This window comes from Prionailurus viverrinus, chromosome D2 (assembly GCF_022837055.1).
Source record: "Prionailurus viverrinus isolate Anna chromosome D2, UM_Priviv_1.0, whole genome shotgun sequence".
NCBI classification, from domain to species: domain Eukaryota; kingdom Metazoa; phylum Chordata; class Mammalia; order Carnivora; family Felidae; genus Prionailurus; species Prionailurus viverrinus.
In genome coordinates, this window is record NC_062571.1 from 48594942 (window position 1) to 48612216 (window position 17275).

Genomic DNA, 17275 nt, shown 5'->3' on the forward strand with positions numbered 1-17275 from the left:
TAGCATTTTAGTTTTAGCATTCACGTCTGGTTTTGTTAGATATGCACCTAAACACTTTAGTTTTTTACAATGACTGTAAGTAATAATTTTCATGTCCTGTATGATATACATAGAAATGCAATTAATTTTTTTTGTGTTTATCTTGTGTCTTGTGACTTTGCAGAACTCATTTATACTAGGAATTTTTTTGTTGATTAACCAAGGAGATGAAAGACATGGACTCTGAAAATTGTAAAGTTCTGCTGAAAGAAATGAAATCAGACATAGATAGATGTAAAGACATTCTGTGTTCATGGAATGAACACAAGACTTAATATTGTTAAAAGTTCAATACTACCTAAAGTAAAACATTTATCATAAAATTCATATGGAGTGCTTGCTTTTACAGCACATATACTAAAATTCATATGGAATCTCAAGGGACCCAGAATAGCCAAAACAATACTGAAAAAAAAGGACAAAGTTGGAAGTCTCACACTTCCTGATTTCAGAACTTGTTACAAAGCAATAGTAATCAAAACACTGTGGCACTGGCCGTGGTACAGACATTTAGGCCAATGTAATAGGATAGAAAGCCTAGATACAAACCTTCACGTGTGTGCTCAAATGATTTTTGAGTGCTAAATGATTTAAAAGTACTAAGACTATCAGGGGGGAATGGGCATTCTTTTCAGCAAATGGTGCTGGGAAAAACTAAATATCCACATGCAAAAGTTAACTCAAATGTTTCTTACATTTGCCTCCAAAAGTTAACTCAAAATGTATCAAAATCCTAACTAAAATAAACTACAAAACTCTTGGAAAAACAAAATATAGGAGGAAAGGCTTCATGACATTGGATTTGGCAGTGATTTCTTGACACTAAAAGCATAGGCAGCAAAAGTAAAAATAGATACATTGGACTGCATCAAAGTTAAAAACTTGTGTGCATCAAAGCACATAATCAACAGAGTGAAAAGGCAATCTGTGAAATAGAAAACATTTGCAAATCATATATCTGATAAGAGGTTAATATTCAGAAATATATAGAACTCCTACAACCTGTGCCTGGGTGGCTCGGTCTGTTGAGTGTTCAGCTGTTAATTTCGGCTTGGGTCATGGTCCCAGCGTCATGGGATCAGGCCCTGCACTGGGATCGGCGCTGAGCATGGAGCCTGCTTAGGATTCTGTCTCTCTCTCTCTCGCTGCCCCTCTCCCCCACTCATGCATGCCCTCTCTCTCTCTTTCTCTCTCTCTCTCAAAAAAATAACAAGAACAACAACAAAAACCTACAACTTAACAACAGATAACCTAATTAAAATGGGCAAAGGACTTGAATAGATTAGACATTTCTCCAAAGAAGATACATAAATGACCAACAAGTATATGAAAAGATACTCACCATCAGTAGTCATTAGGGAATTGCAGTTCAAAACCACAATGAGATATCAGCTTATACACATCAGGATACCTACTTGAAAAAGTGTTTTGGTGAGGATGTGGAGAAATTGGAATCCTTGTGCCTTGTTGCTGGAAATGTAAAATGGTACAGCTGCTATGGAAAACAGTATGATGGTTTCTCAAAAATTAACAATAGAATATGATCCAGCATATCCCATTTTTGGGTATATATCCAAAAGAATTGAAAGCAGGGTCTTGAAGAGATATTTGAACACTTATATTCATAATAGTATTATTCATGATGGCCAAAAGGTGAAGCAGCACAGTTGACCATTGACGGATGATTAGGTAAACAAAATATGGGATTTTATTTAGCCTTTAAAAGGAAATGAAATTCTGACGTATGCTACAACATGGATGAACCTTGAGGACATCATGCTAGGTAATGATTCCACTTACCTGATGTATCTAAGGTAGTCATTGGATCAGAAAGTAGAATGGTGGTTGCTAGGCATTGGAGAGACAATGAAATGGGGATTGTTGTTTAATGTGTATAGAGTTTCAGTTTTGCAAGATGAAAAGTTCTGGAGATTGGTTGCCCAACAACATAAATATACTTAACAATACTGAACTTTACACTTAAGAATGGTTAAAATGATAAATTTTATGTTACATGTATTTTACTCCAATTAAATTAGAAAAGAAGGAGGAGGAGGAGGGGGAGAAAGGGGAGGGGAAGGTGGGGGAGGAGGAGGAGGAGGACAACGACGACAACTGACATCGTTGCCTTTTTCATAATCTTAGGGAAGAAGCAGTCTTTCATCATTAGATGTAATGTTACCTGTAGTTTTTTTGTGGATGCTCTTTATCAAACGGAGGAAATTCCTTTCTATTATTTTCCTTTTTTTTTCCCCATTGTATATCTATTCTGGAGGAATGTCTGTTGAGATCCTTTGCTTATTTTAGAAGTTATTTTTTTATTGTTGTAAGCATTGTTTATTCTAGATAGAAGTCCCTTATTAAATGTATGATTTGCAAATATTTCTTCCCATTCTGTTTCATTCTGTTCCTCCCATTTCTTTTCATTTTTTGATGTTGTACTTTATATTTTTTAAGTTAGAATTTTCCTTTAAAGTTTATTTATTTTTGAGGGAGGGGGCAGGGCACAGAGAGTGGGGGAAGTGGAGAGACAATCCCAAGCAGGTTCTGTCAGTGCAGAGCCCAGAGTCTGATGTGGGTGGGGCTCAATCTCATGAACCGTGAGATCATGACCTGAGCTGGAACTGAGAGTTAGATGCTTAACTGGCTGAGCCACCCAGGTACCCCTTGATGTTTTACTTTAAATCACAGAAGTCTTTAATTTTGATGAAGTCCAGTTTACCTTTTTCTTTTGCCACTGTGTGTCTTTTGCTGCTGTGTGTCTAAGAAGGCTTTGCTTGTTAACTCAGGGTCATTAAGATTTACTCCTATATTATATTGTAAGAGTTGTATAGTTTTAGTTCTTATATTGGTTTTGTGATCCATTTTGAGTTAATTTTTGTGTATAGGATGAGGAAGGAGTCCACCTTCATTTTTTTGCATGTAGATGTCCAGATGTCCCAGCCTTATGTGTTGAAAAAAACTATTTTTCCAGTGACTTGTCTTACACTCATACTGAAAACTAGGTAACCAAAAATGTAAAGCCTTACTTCTGGACTTTCAGTGTTATTCCATTGATTCTTGTACCATTCTAATACCAATGTCACCTGTTTTGATTATTATAGCTTTGTACCAAGTTGTGGTATCAGTATAGCTTTGTTCTTCCTTTTCAAGATTAGTCTGGCTGTTGCTGGTCCCATGTAATGAATGTTATGATCAGCTTGTTAGTTGCTCTAAAAAAAGTCAACTGGGATGTTCATGGGGATTTCCTTCAGTCTGTAGGTCAAAAGGAAAAGTTTTGCTATCTTAAAAATTTTAAGTCATCTGGATCATTAAGAAAGGATGTTCCATTTATTTAGGTCTTTGATTTCTTTCAAAAATATTTTGTAGTTTCAGGGTATAAATTTTGCACTTGCCATGCTGAAGTTATTCCTATTTTTTTTTTTTACAATACTGTAAATGAGTTTTCTAAATTTTGGTTTGGGGCTCATTTACAATGTATATAAGTGGACTTTATTTTTGTATATGGTTTTTGTCTTCAGGATTTTCTATATACAATATCATGTCATCTACAAACAAAGATACTTTTACCTTCCTTTCCAAGCTGGATGTCTTTTTTTCTTTCTTTCTTTTTCTTGCCTAATTACCCTCCCTAGAATCATCACTACAGTGTTGGATAGAAGTTGAAAGAGTGAACAGTTTGTCTTGTTCCTAATCTTACTGTAAAAACATTTATTCTTTGATCACTGAGTGTGATGTTAACTAACTACTGTGGCTTATTGTAGATGATCTTTGTCAGGTTGAGGAAATTCAGTTCCTAGTTTGTTGAGAGTTTTTATCAGGAAAGGTGCAAGATTTTGTCAAATGTTTATTGTGTCTTTTTAAAAATTTTTTTATTATGAAATTTATTGTCAAATTGGTTTCCATACAACACCCAGTGCTCATCCCAACAGGTGCCCTCCTCAATACCCATCACCCACCCACCCCTCCCTACCACCCCCCATAAACCCTCAGTTTATTCTCAGTTTTTAAGAGTCTCTTATGGTTTGGCTCCCTCCCTCTCTAACTTTTTTTTTCCTTCCCCTCCCCCATGGTCTTCTGTTAAGTTTCTCAGGATCCACATAGGAGTGAAAACATATGGAATCTGTCCTTCTCTGTATGACTTATTTCACTTAGCATAACACTCTCCAGTTCCATCCACGTTGCTACAAAAGGCCATGTTTCATTCTTTCTCATTGCCACGTAGTATTCCATTGTGTATATAAACCACAATTTCTTTATCCATTGGTCAGTTGATGGACATTTAAGCTCTTTCCATAATTTAGCTATTGTTGAGAGTGCTGCTATAAACATTGGGGTACAAGAGCCCCTGTGCATCAGTACTCCTGTATCCCTTGGGTAAATTCCTAGCAGTGCTACTGCTGGGTCATAGGGTAGGTCTATTTTTAATTTTTCGAGGAACCTCCACACTGTTTTCCAGAGCGGCTGCACCAGTTTGCATTCCCACCAACAGTGCAAGAGGGTTCCCATTTTTCCACATCCTCTCCAGCATCTACAGTCTTCTGTTTTGTTCATTTTAGCCGCTCTGACCGGCATGAGGTGATATCTGAGTGTGGTTTTGATTTGTATTTCCCTGATGAGGAGCGACGTTGAACATCTTTTCATGTGGCTGTTGGCCATCTGGATGTCTTCTTAAGAGAAGAGTCTATTCATGTTTTCTGACCATTTCTTCACTGCCCATTTCTTCTTTATAGATTTTGGATACTAGCCCTTTGTCCGATATGTCATTTGCAAATATCTTTTCCCATTCCATTGGTTGCCTTTTAGTTTTGTTGATTGTTTCCTTTGCTGTGCAGAAGCTTTTTATCTTCATGAACATCCCAATAGTTCATTTTTGCTTTTAATTCCCTTGCCTTTGGGGATGTGTCAAGTAAGAAATTGCTGTGGCTGAGGTCAGAGAGGTTTTTCCCTGCTTTCTCCTCTAGGGTTTTGATGGTTTCCTGTCTCACATTCACATTCTTTATCCATTTTGAGTTTGTTAAAATTCTTTTGATCTTGTGTGTTATGTTCAGTTTCATCTATTTCAACCTTGCCTTCCTAGTATAAATGCCACTTAGTCATAGTGTATATCCTTTTTATCTGTTGCTGGATTTGGTTTAATATTTTGTTGAGAACTCTTGATTCTGTATTTATAAGAAATATTGATGTGCTGTTTTCTATTCTTGTGGTATCTTTGGTCTTCTTTTTTTTCTTAAGTGATATTGGCCTCACAGAGTGAGTTGGAAATTGTTCTTTTCTCTTATTCTGTTTTTAATTTTTTGGAAGAGCTTTTGAGGAATTGGTATTTTTCTTCCTTAAATGGTGGAATTAACCAGTGATGTCATCTGTGCTTAAGTCTTTTATTTGTGGGAAATTTTTACATAAGTAATTCAATCTGGCTTATTCAGATTTTTTATTTCTTCATGAGTCACTTTTGCTGGTTTGTGTCTGTCTCTGTAGGAATTTTCCTATTTTACTTCTCTCTCTCTCTCTCTCTCTCTTTTATTTTGTTATAAAATTGTTCATAGCATTCGTTTATAATCCTTTATATTTCTGTAAGGTTGGTAATACAAACTCTTTTATTCCTAATTTTAGTAATTTGAGTTGTATTTCATTTTTTACTTGGTGAAGCTACATAAAGGTTCTTGGTTTTTTGTTTTGTTTTGTTAGTCTTGTCAAAGAACCAACTTTTGGTTTTGTTGATTTTTCTCCATCCAATTTCTAGTCCTTATTAACATGTTCGTGTAATGTTTCCCTCTGTTTGCTAATTTAGGTGTAGTTTACTCTTTTTTTTTTTTTTAAACCAGTGTCTTGTTGCAGAAGTAATGTATTTGAGCTTATTCTTTATATCTATCAGTGTTTACAGCTGTAAGTATCTCTCTAAGCACAGTTTTAGCTGCATTGGATAAGTTTGGTATTTTGTGTTTTCATTTTTATTAGTCTCGTATTTTCTCATTTTCTTTGTGAGTTCTTTGATGAACTGGTTATTTCAGATTTTGTTAATTTCCATTTAATTGTGAATTTTTCTTATTCTGTTAATGACATCTAATTTAACTCTTGTGAGATATCATACTTTGTATTATTTCAGATCTTTTGAATTTATTGAGGCTGGTTTTATGGTCTGCTTAGTAGTGCCATCCTGGAGAGAGTTCCATGTGCACTTGAGAAGAAGGTGTATTCTCTCGTAGGGGTTAGTGTTTCTGTAGAGGTCTGTTAGGTCTAGTTGGTTTACAGAGCTGTTCCAGTCTTATCTTTTGTTGGTCTTCTACCTGGTTGTTCTGTCCATTGTTGAATATGGGGAATTGAGGTCTGCCAGTATTGTTGAATTGCCTGGTGTTTACTTTGTTTTGTCAGTTTTTGCTTCCTGTAATTTTTGGCTCTCTTATGAGGTTATATTTTCATGATGGATTGACTGTCTTATAATAAATCTCCCTCTTTATCTCTAGTATAATTTTCTTAAGTGTGTTTTGTCTGATATTGGTATGGTTTTCCCAGCTTTCTTATGGTTACCTTTTTTTGCAATATTTATCTTTTTCCTTCTTTTAACTTTAATCCTGTTTGTAATTTTCAGTGTAAAATGTGTCTTCTCTAGACATTGTAGACTTGCATTTTATGTTTTTATCCACTGTGACAACTCCTTTTGATTGGATTGTTAATATTTATTGCTGTTAATATGGTTTGATTTGTCATTTCACTTTTTGTTTTCTATATATCTTGTGCTTTTTCTGTTTCTCCTTTACTGGCTTCTTTTGCATTAATTGAATTTTTAAAGTTGTCTTCTTAGTGTTTGCTCCAGGGTTTAGTGTATATATTTTTAAAAACAAAATCCAACTTCAGATTCATCATATTAATTTAATTCCAGATATATCCAGTAAGATATAAAATCATGCCTCTTATGTAAGTCTTCCCTCTTTGCCTGTCTTGCTAATGTTGTTACCATGTTACATCTATATATGTTACAAATCCAATAATACATTGTTGCAGTTATTAAATTCTCTTTTAAAAAATTTTTTTAAATGTTTATTTCTGAGAGAGAGAGAGAGAGAGAGAGAGAGAGAGAGACAGAGCGTGAGCAGGGGAGGGGCAGAGGGAGGGGGAGACACAGAATGCAAAGCAGGCTCCAGTGAGCTGTCAGCACAGAGCCCAACATGGGGCTTGAACTCATGAACCACAATATCATGGCCTGAGCTCAAGTCAGGCACTTAACCAACTGAGCCACCGAGGCGCCCCTAATTTCTCTTTTAAAGAAGTAAAAGAAAGGAGAGAACTTACAGAGTTTGTTGTTTTAAAGTTATTTAGCATTTCTTGTTCTTACTTATTTCTATGGATTTGAGCTGCCATCGGCATCACTTCCTTTTGCCAGTACAGTTTTGTACCCACCCACCTCTTTTGTTTGTTTTTGTCAGATATATCACATTTTTTTGTGTTATCATTTCAACAATACAATATGTGCATGTTTTTATGTAATTCCTTTTAAAATCATTTAACAGATGAACGGACAGGAGATACATGTATGTAAACTGGCTTTTATTTTTATATAATTAGTTTTTCTGGCATTCTTTTTTTTTTCATGTGGTTTCTGGTTATTGTTTGGTGTTAACTTGTTTTTAGCCTGAATAACTTCTCTTTGCATTTCTTTTATGGGGTATCTGCCCGCATCGCATTCTGTCAGTTTTTGTCATTCTTGGTATCTTCTTGTTATCTTCATTTTACACTTCATTATTGAAGATAGGTGTGCTGGAATAATATTCTTGGTTGAAATTCCTTTCCTTTCAGTTCTCCAAGTATGCCCCCCCCAGTCTTCTGGCTTCCATGGTTTCTGATGAGAAGTCACCTAGTAATCTTTTCAGGGTCTTGTTGTATATAACTAGTTATTTGTCCCTTGCTGCTTTCAAGGTTTTCAAGGTTTTCTCTTTGTCTTTCAGCATGTTGATGTGTTTGGGTGTGGATTCTTTTGCTTTTCTCCTACTAGGTTTAATTTAGCTTCTTGGATGTGGAGATTAATGCTTTTATCAAATTTGAGAGTTTTCAGCCATTATTTCTGTGAATATTTTTTCTCTTCCTTTCTTTTCTTTCTCCTGTACTCACATTATGGATATAGTAGTGTACTTAATCATGTTCCATGTTTCTCTAAGGCTCCATTTAGTTTTCTTTATTGTTTTTGATCTCTGTTCTTTAGATTGCATAATCTTTTAGGATCTGTCTACATGTTTACTGACTTTCCTCTGCTAGCTCAAATCTGTTGAATGTCTGTAATGAATTTTTCATTTCAGTTGTGCTTTTCAATTCCACATTTTCCATGTTCACTTTTTTTTTTTTTTTACAATTTCTATCTCTTTATTGCTTTCATCAATTGGATAAGATAATGTCATCATATCTTCCTTTGCCTCTTTAAGTATGGCTTCCTTTAGTTCTGTGAACATATTTATAATAGTTACTTTGAAGCCTTTGTGTACTAAAGATGATTTGTGGGCACGCTCAAGGGACTTTTCTGTTAACTGCCTTTTTTTCCTCTTTGGGTTATACTTTCCTCTTTCTCTGCAGGTCTTGTAATTTTTTTACTCAGTGTTGTATATTTTATTTTATTTTATTTTAATTTTTTTTAATGTTTATTTATTTTTGAGACAGAGAGAGACAAAGCATGAATGGGGGAGGGGTAGAGAGAGAGGGAGACACAGAATCGGAAGCAGGCTCCAGGCTCTGAACCATCAGCCCAGAGCCTGACGCGGGGCTTGAACTCACGAACCGTGAGATCGTGACCTGAGCTGAAGTTGGACGCTCAACCGACTGAGCCACCCAGGCGCCCCAATGCTGTATATTTTAGATAATACTTTTTAGCATCTCTGAATTAAATTTTTCTACAGCCCTCCCCCCCCCCCCACCTCCTGGGGGTTGTTCTTTGTTTAGTAATTATAAAAGTTACAGTAAAACTTACAGATTTTTACAGTAAAATCGGTTTTCCTCACAATATATAGTTTGATTTTGCTTTTCAGAGAGGTGAGCCTTGGGCTTGCATTCTCTCAAGTTGAGATGACTGTTTATAGCAGTGTTCTTTTTGACTGTGCCTTTCCCTGATATGTTAAGTTTTCATGTCTCTGTTGATTTCACACTGAGTTTTTAGTTCCACTAACTGCTGGCTGATTGCTCTGCTATTTTGGACAGTTTCATAGGGCATTGTTCCATGGTCTGATCCAAGTAAATTCAGATCCCTTTGCTGCAGTTGTTTTCTTTAAAAAAGAAAAAAAATTAGGGGCGCCTGGGTGGCGCAGTCGGTTAAGCGTCCGACTTCAGCCAGGTCACGATCTCGCGGTCTGTGAGTTCGAGCCCCGCGTCAGGCTTTGGGCTGATGGCTCAGAGCCTGGAGCCTGTTTCCGATTCTGTGTCTCCCTCTCTCTCTGCCCCTCCCCCGTTCATGCTCTGTCTCTCTCTGTCCCAAAAATAAATAATAAAAAAAACGTTGGAAAAAAAAAAAAAAAAAAAAAAAGAAAAAAAATTAATGTTGATTTTTGAGAGAGAGAGCAGAGGAGAGAGAGCAGAGAGCAGAGAGAGAGAGAGGGAGACATAGAATCTAAAGCAGACTCCAGGACCTGAGCTGTCAGCACAGAGCCTGATGTGGGGCTTGAACTCCTGAGCCTCAAGATCATGACCTGAGCTCAAGTCACGATGCTTCACCAACTGAGCCATCCCAGTGCCCCTGCTGCTGTTGTTTTCAAGACCAGTATTTGAGGTTTCTTCCATCCTCTGGAGGACCTTCTTAGTTGTCTCTGCCCCTGCTTTTCTGTGGTACACTTTTAGTTGTTTTGTGATTTTGCTTGTTGCTCTCTTGGAGCTACCAGTCTCCTCATAAAATGTCATCGTTTTTGCCAGCACCATTAGCCTTGAATTTCTATGTATTCTATTATAGTTAATGTTTGTTTCCTTGGAGATAACAGAGGAGCTCTCTTCTCTTGGCCTGCCTTTCCACCTTTGCAAAATCAAAGCTTACGCTCTAGAGCTGGGGGCAGGTAAGGTGACCCACATCTTTTGAAGTGACACACCTGCTTTATGAGCAGTACATTGGTAGGGTAGTAGCCTGTGGCTTTCTTGTTTTGCCTTTCTTGGTGTGGAACTTCCACCCTATTAGTCTGTGGGGCCAAGCAAAGTTGGGACCACATTACACTCAGTCTGCCATGCCTGGAGTAGAGCTTCTGCTTTGCCAGTGGGCATTGTGCAGGAGAGAGCCCAGACCTACTTCTAATCACTTTTGCCTGGAACATGGCTTCTACAATATGGAGATGGTGGAGTAGGATGTGTAATGCTTGGGGCCTGCCTCTCTCCTGGAGATACCATTCTGTGCTGTTGGGAGCTGGGGAGAAATAGAGCCATTTTCTCTTGGCTGCACCCTCCCAGAGTAGAGCTTCTGTTAGCCTGAGGATGGACTGGGTTGTGGTTCAGATGCCACAGGTCCCCAGTGTTCTTACCAAGGTGTAGTCAGTTTTCTTGAATAAATGTTTCTCTATTTGCTCTACGCCCCTAGGATAGTTTCTGATACTTTAGGAATTAAGGGTGCCATTTTACTTTTTATTTTCTGTTCTACTGTTTTGTTATCTCTCCCCATCTCTCTCTCCCCATCTCTCTTACTTCTCTTTTTCTTACCATCATGTGGGCTAGTCGAACACTTTTAAGAATTTCTTTTTATTTTATGTATGGTGTTAGCAATCTTTGTGTAGCTTTTTTAGTGCTTGCTTATCTTTGGAAGTTTGATATATTTCTTATACCTTACATCTCTTTAACGTTGGGAACATTTCAAAGACAGTTGTAACAATACTTTGACTTCATTTCCTACCAATTTTAGTATGTGTGTCATTTTTAATTGACTGTTCTCCTCATTATAGATTATGTGTTTTATTCCATCTTTGCATATCTGGTATAAATCATTTCTACTGCATGCCAGAGTCCAGCAATTGCCTCGGGGTAAAGCACGTCTATGATTGAGTTGCTAAGTTAACTAGTCAGTGTTTTTAATGGAATATAATTTTTATTTGAAAGAATTACTGGCAAATTCTAGTTATTCTGACTTGGAGATTTGTCAGACATTTTCTCTAAATTGAATGAATGAGCCAGTTTTTCTTTTCAAGGAAAGCAAGTAGCAGTTTTTGTTGCCAATGAAAAAATTTGACATCTCTAAGCAAAAATTAGAATTTTGGAAAACTTGTATCCATCACTGTGAGCTTGGTAACTTTTCAGTAGTTAAAGATGCTGGTTGTCATATTAATGAGTTATTTTTTTTCATGTTGCATAACGGATTGTGTCAGTATTGAAAGAGTTGTATAACTCAGTGAACCAATAATTTCTAAGTGGCCAAGGGTGTGATGTTATAGAGTCATACATGATTAAGAGAGAAAATCAAAGTAAAAGATGGGCCAGTTGATTTTAATGGAGTATTAAAAATTTATTAATTTCACTTTAGAGTTTACATCACAGCTAATTACTTGAGTTTTTGTGTAGTACAAAGAATATCCAGTTACCTCAAATAGTTTTTAAATACACATTCCTTTTATAAATACCTAACTGTATAAGGCCAAATTTTCTTCATTTACTTCAGTTAAAAACAACAGAGGAGATTGAATGCGCAAGCACATATGAGAATCCAGCTGTCTTCTATTAATTGGACAATAACTTTATAAATCCAAAAGATTTACAAAAATATAAAACTGTGTTACTCTGTGCACTTATTTTTCTTCAGAAAGATAGTTATTTTCATGGAAATGTTATTTATATTAACTGGGCTTATTCTAATTGAATTAAGAGATTCATATTGTAAACATTCTTTTTTTTTAAGTTTTATTTTGAGAGAGGGAGAGCACATGAGTGGGGGTGAGGAAGGCTGAGAGAGAGAGAAAGAGAGAGAGAGAGAATCCCAAGCAGGCTCTGTGCTATTCATGCAGAGCCTGGTGTGAGGCTTGATCCTGTGAACCGTGAGATCATGACCTGAGCCCAGATCAGAAGTCAGACGCTTAGCCAGCTGAGCCACCCAGGTGCCCCTGTTTTAATTTGTAATGTGGAAAATATAAATATATATAACCCACATACTCAAAATATTAGGAGTCTTCAGTAACTTACATTGTAAAGGTTCCCTAAGACTAAAAAGTTGGAGACCTGTGCGTATACTTTTTCTCCTCACTGTCCCACCGTGATTGCTGCACCTCCTGGCATGCTATCTTTATTCCAGGGTGACTGAGGAAAGGAGGAATGCTGGAGAAAGGAGCAATGGCTGTATCAGGAAAGCAAAATGTTCTCCCAGAAAACCTCAAGTTTAATGTCTAGGGAGAACTTTCTTACATATTTAGCCTTAACTGCAAAAGAGAGTGAGAGAGTGAGAAAGTGAGAGCTTTGGGTTGGGTCCATTCCTGCTCGGAACAAATTTGTTCTGTTGGCAGGGATGAGTATTGGGTAGATACATAGTTATCTGTTACACAGAGTGTTTTTGTTTTGTTTTGTTTTTTCCTTGTTTGTTTCTTGCATTTTTAATCACTGGTCCTGGTCAGAGTTTCAGGGAAGCTCCCACATGAAGTTTAATTGTTTGACTCCTTTATACAAAATCCTTAAAACTTGCTTAGACATCTCACCTCATTGTCTTCTTGTTAATTCTTTGCTTCTACTTTCTAGGGCGTATTTGGTCTCTGTGGGCTCTGCATCTCTGTTCTACCCGCAAGGTACATGCTATTGGAGCCACACATGGACTTGGAAAACGCCATTGACAGGACTGATTAAGTTGTGAAATGTCCCTTATTCTTCAACAGAGCTTCTCTTTATCTTTGTGATTTGGTAACATCTTACATTAATAAAACTTCTCTTTCTCACACCCTCAGACTCCTTTCCCAGTGTATGTATCAGTCAGTTTCCTGATTGATTTATTTGTATTAACTCAGTTGTGAGCTCACTGTCATATTGTATGCAGAAATTCATTTTTATATTAGTCATGATTTGCTTAAAAAAACAAATGAATCCAAAGCATAAGAGACTCATAAAAACTGAGAACAAACTGAGGGTAGATGGGGGATGGGAGGGAGAGGAGGGTGGGTGATGGGTATTGAAGAGGGCACCTTTTGGGATGAGCACTGGGTGTTGTATGGAAACCAATTTGACAATAAATTTCATATTTAAAAAAACTGAAAAAAAAAAAGAATTATATTGTTATACTTCAATTAAAAAAATGAATCATAGCCTTTATGGATTATGCTGGCCCAGGATTTGGAATGAAATTTGCATCTTAAAGTGTAGCCTGGGGACCAGTAGCATGGGAGTCACCTGAGAACTTATGGAAATGCAGAATCTCGACCCACCTCGAACCTAACAAATCACAATCTGCATTTTTACTAAAGTCCTTAAATGATTCAAGTGCACAAAGTTTCAGAAGCACTGGTCTAAGGGAGACCACAAATGAGAAGAGGATATGGAACTGTGTTCTGAGGAGCTCTTGCTTAACGTAGACAAAAAGAGCCCACCAGAGACACATGGAGAGGAGAGAAGGCCAGGGGAGCGGGTGGTATCACAGTGTGGCATCACCTGGTGCCTTCTCGGAGGAAAGAAGGTAACAGTTTTTGCTACCAGCAGTGAGGCTTTTCTCTCTCCCAGGATTACAATGTGGTGGACCCATTAAGTGGTGACTAAGCATATTAAAGATTTATAAAAATAGTTTGCTGAAGTCTGTATCACTTGGGCATTGAAGCTTAGTTTTGGCTTAAAGTGGAATGGAACTCTTTTTCTCTTTGGTATGCCTAATTCCCGTTCTTAACATTGATGTTTGGTAAACTTTACTTCTTTTTATTCCGAAGCGTACCATTGTACCCTGCTATAATTCATGGATGTGCTTTTTAACGTTCTTAAAAATGTTTTTGTTCATTTTCCCCCCTGGTTGTATATTTCTCATCAAAACACAATTCTGTGGTGACATCGTCATTAGAACAGGCCTAGGAATGAGATTCATTTTTGTCCGTATTTTGTGCCTAATATGGTTGTTTGCATGTGGTAGTCGCATGGTAAATAAGTATGGAATGAATGAGTCACTGGTTTGAATGCATGCTGGGATTTGCTTCCTGAAAAATAGTTCTGTTATGGTCCTGAACTTCTTAGATTTTCAGTAAGCCCGAATAAATGTAGCAGCATTTAAGGGAAATTACAATGATCTGTTGGAACTGAATTGTTAATCTGCCAGGCAGTGGAGAAGCAATTCTAAATATTGACAGAATTCAGTCTTTAAAACATCTGTATCTGCTGGAGCTGGTTAAGTTGTTTGATTTTTACCAGTGTAAAATATTGAATTGTTCTTTTTTTTTTTTTAACTTTTTATAAGCCTTTTAAAAAATATTTACTTAAATTCAGGTTAGTTGAATTGTTCTAACAAGGGAAATAGGGCACAGGCTTATATCATTAAATTTATTTCTCAAGTTCATAAGGTAATAAGCAACTTTTCGATCTCAGTCTGGATTTATAAAGTTACCTAGCTTAACAGTGAGACCCACCCTAATAACCCTGTCTATGGAATGGTAAGTGTCAAAAAAAGTCAGGGAAAGGAATGACTGCTTTTCTTAGTACCTCAGAACGTCTTTGTGGATTTCCAGGTAGTGTTAAACTGGCCATTTCTTGAAAGGTAGTGGGTAATGTCATAGCAGTTGTAATGGTTTTCTGTACCGATAATCTCGGTACAGGACGAGTGGTATCTTTGTTTTAGTTTAGTAAACTAAATTAAAATTTAGTGGTAAATTGCCAGTAGATGAGCCTCTAAGCCTGGATTCACAGCAGTGCCCTGTGTTTGTCCATAGTACATTCTTGACTCATGAATGAAACTTGAATGGTTACAGATTTACCTGTTCTGTGGACAGACTCTCCATTCCCCGTGAGTGAAGGCGCGAATAAGATGAATGAATGAAATTCCTAATTCATCTGGTCTCTTAGAAATACTCTTTGGTGACATTGCCAACACTTTAACCATACTTTATAATTTTGTTCTTTTCTTTTGTAACTATCTGATTGACTTGCTTAAGACCAAGAAACATTCCATTGAGGCTATGCACTTAGTAACAGTGTCTGTATTGTATTATACTCAAGAGTTTGAACTTCTGTTTTCACTCAGATTTATAAAATAAGAAAAGAATATATAGAAAATAATCAAAAAATTACACATTTACATTGCTGTGAAGACAAGACAACATTGTCAAAACAAGCACCAGCTGGCAGGCCACTGGGGAGCTCTTGAAATGTTTCTGTGTTAACATTTTAGGGATGTTGAGTGTTCAAAGGCCAAGTGTATACCAAAGTCAAGGCAGTATGTAATTTGGTGGGTTGAGGGAAAGGGGAAAGTTAACACTTTCTTGATTGCTAGTTCTCTTTTAGCGGAGCCTTGGTGGCGTGGAATCCACTCTTTCAAAGCAGTTTTAGATCTACTGGCTCCTTTGCACTTCTGACTGACCAAAAGAATTTTACCTGCTAATTGTGTCTCAGCCTTTTCTAGTCTTCCTTATGGTTATTGTGAAATGTGAGATGAATAGAGAATATATAATCTTAAAAATGGAAATGAGGTCATCTCTTCCATTAATAGTTTTTTTGTTTTGTTTTATTTTACTCATTTGGGCTTAGAGCAAGGCCAGTTGGAATCAAGAAGAGTTACTTTCTTATTTTTAGAAAATCAGACTTACATTTGGAATGTTCACTGATTTTTTTTTTTTTTTAAGAAAATTATAGTGTGGAAGATTACTGTACTCATTTGCTGTGGCTCCTATAACAAAATCACCACGGAGTGAGTGCTTAAGCAACAGGAGTTAATTTTCTCATGGTTCTAGAGGCTAGAAGTCCAAAATTAAGGTGTCAGCAGGTTTGGTTTCATCTGAGGCCTCTCTCCTTGGCATGCAGATGGCCGCCCCTGCCTTCTCCCACGTCTTCACCTGGTATTCTCTCTGTGTGTACCTTTGTCCGAATTTCAGCTTCTTTAGAAGAACACCATTCATATTGGGTCAAGTCCCACCCTGATTACCTCATTTTAACATAATTACCTCTTTAAAGACCCTATCTCCGGGGCGCCTGGGTGGCGCAGTCGGTTAAGCGTCCGACTTCAGCCAGGTCACGATCTCGCAGTCCGGGAGTTCGAGCCCCGCGTCAGGCTCTGGGCTGATGGCTCAGAGCCTGGAGCCTGTTTCCGATTCTGTGTCTCCCTCTCTCTCTGCCCCTCCCCTGTTCATGCTCTGTCTCTCTCTGTCCCAAAAATAAATAAACGTTGAAAAAAAAAATTTTAAAAAAAAAATAAAGACCCTATCTCCGAATACAGTCACCTTCTGAGTACTAGGGGTTAGAACTTCAACATACGGATTTGGGGGGACACAATACAATCCAGTCCATAGCAGTTCTGTGTCGGGGAGGTCATTTTCAAGGGAGAAAGATAAGGTAGGTTATTCAAGAATTCGAAGTGAAAATGAAGAGAACCTAAACCTAAAGCATTGACAGTAGAAATGCAAATGAGTTGGAGACTGAGACATTACAGAGGAAGAATTTGTTATAAGACTTTGTGACTAAAGATGGAGGAGGCTCTCAGATTTCTCTAACCCAGGAGGAGAAAGAGGCTTGAGGGAACAGATGTGAGTGGTGGGATGTCCCTTTTGAGTACTCAACACTTGACAGCCAGACAACCTAGGTGGTGTCAGCTGTCCTGCTTTCTTCTTCCTCATCCTACAGTGGCTCCTCATAGCATGGACCACATCACAGTAAACTGAACATGCTATTTCTCACCTCTGAACCTCCATTCGAATGTGCCTTAAGACACTTGTAGCCCTCTTATTTTTTGTTAATTCCAAATTCCTGTTCTTGGTAACTTAAGTTCCTTTAGGGCAGGGACTATTGTTTTATTCATTTTTGCTGGCACATAGTACTTTACGCTCAGCAAATTCTAGTTGAGGGAATGATTGCCAGGATTATTATGATTAATGGTCTGTGCACATTTTAATCACCTATTTCATTTTCTTGATACTTAACACCTATTTGGTTTTCTTGCAGAATGAGAAGACTTTGGGACATTCCATGAGTCATTCAAGTAACATTTCTAAGGTAGAGTGCCAGAAGTATGTTATTTTCATGATTTGGGGTTTTGGTTTTGTTTCTCCTAGCTTAAATGTGATTATACTCCTTTCTTTTCAAGATGCAGAGTTATTTACACAGTTCTTAGTCTGCTCTAGGACCATACAACAAG

The 17275-nt window shown here is 37.3% G+C and overlaps 1 protein-coding gene across 9 annotated transcripts in view; it reads left to right on the plus strand.

The window, feature by feature from the left end:
- Positions 1-17275, plus strand: part of MARCHF8 (membrane associated ring-CH-type finger 8) — a 130684-nt gene that overhangs the window by 90108 nt on the left and 23301 nt on the right. For all 9 annotated transcript variants that reach the window (XM_047825318.1, XM_047825327.1, XM_047825319.1 and 6 more), the window contains one exon: positions 17083-17133. In XM_047825318.1, the coding sequence (XP_047681274.1) occupies positions 17083-17133 (51 nt within the window). The remainder of the gene's footprint in view (positions 1-17082; positions 17134-17275) is intronic.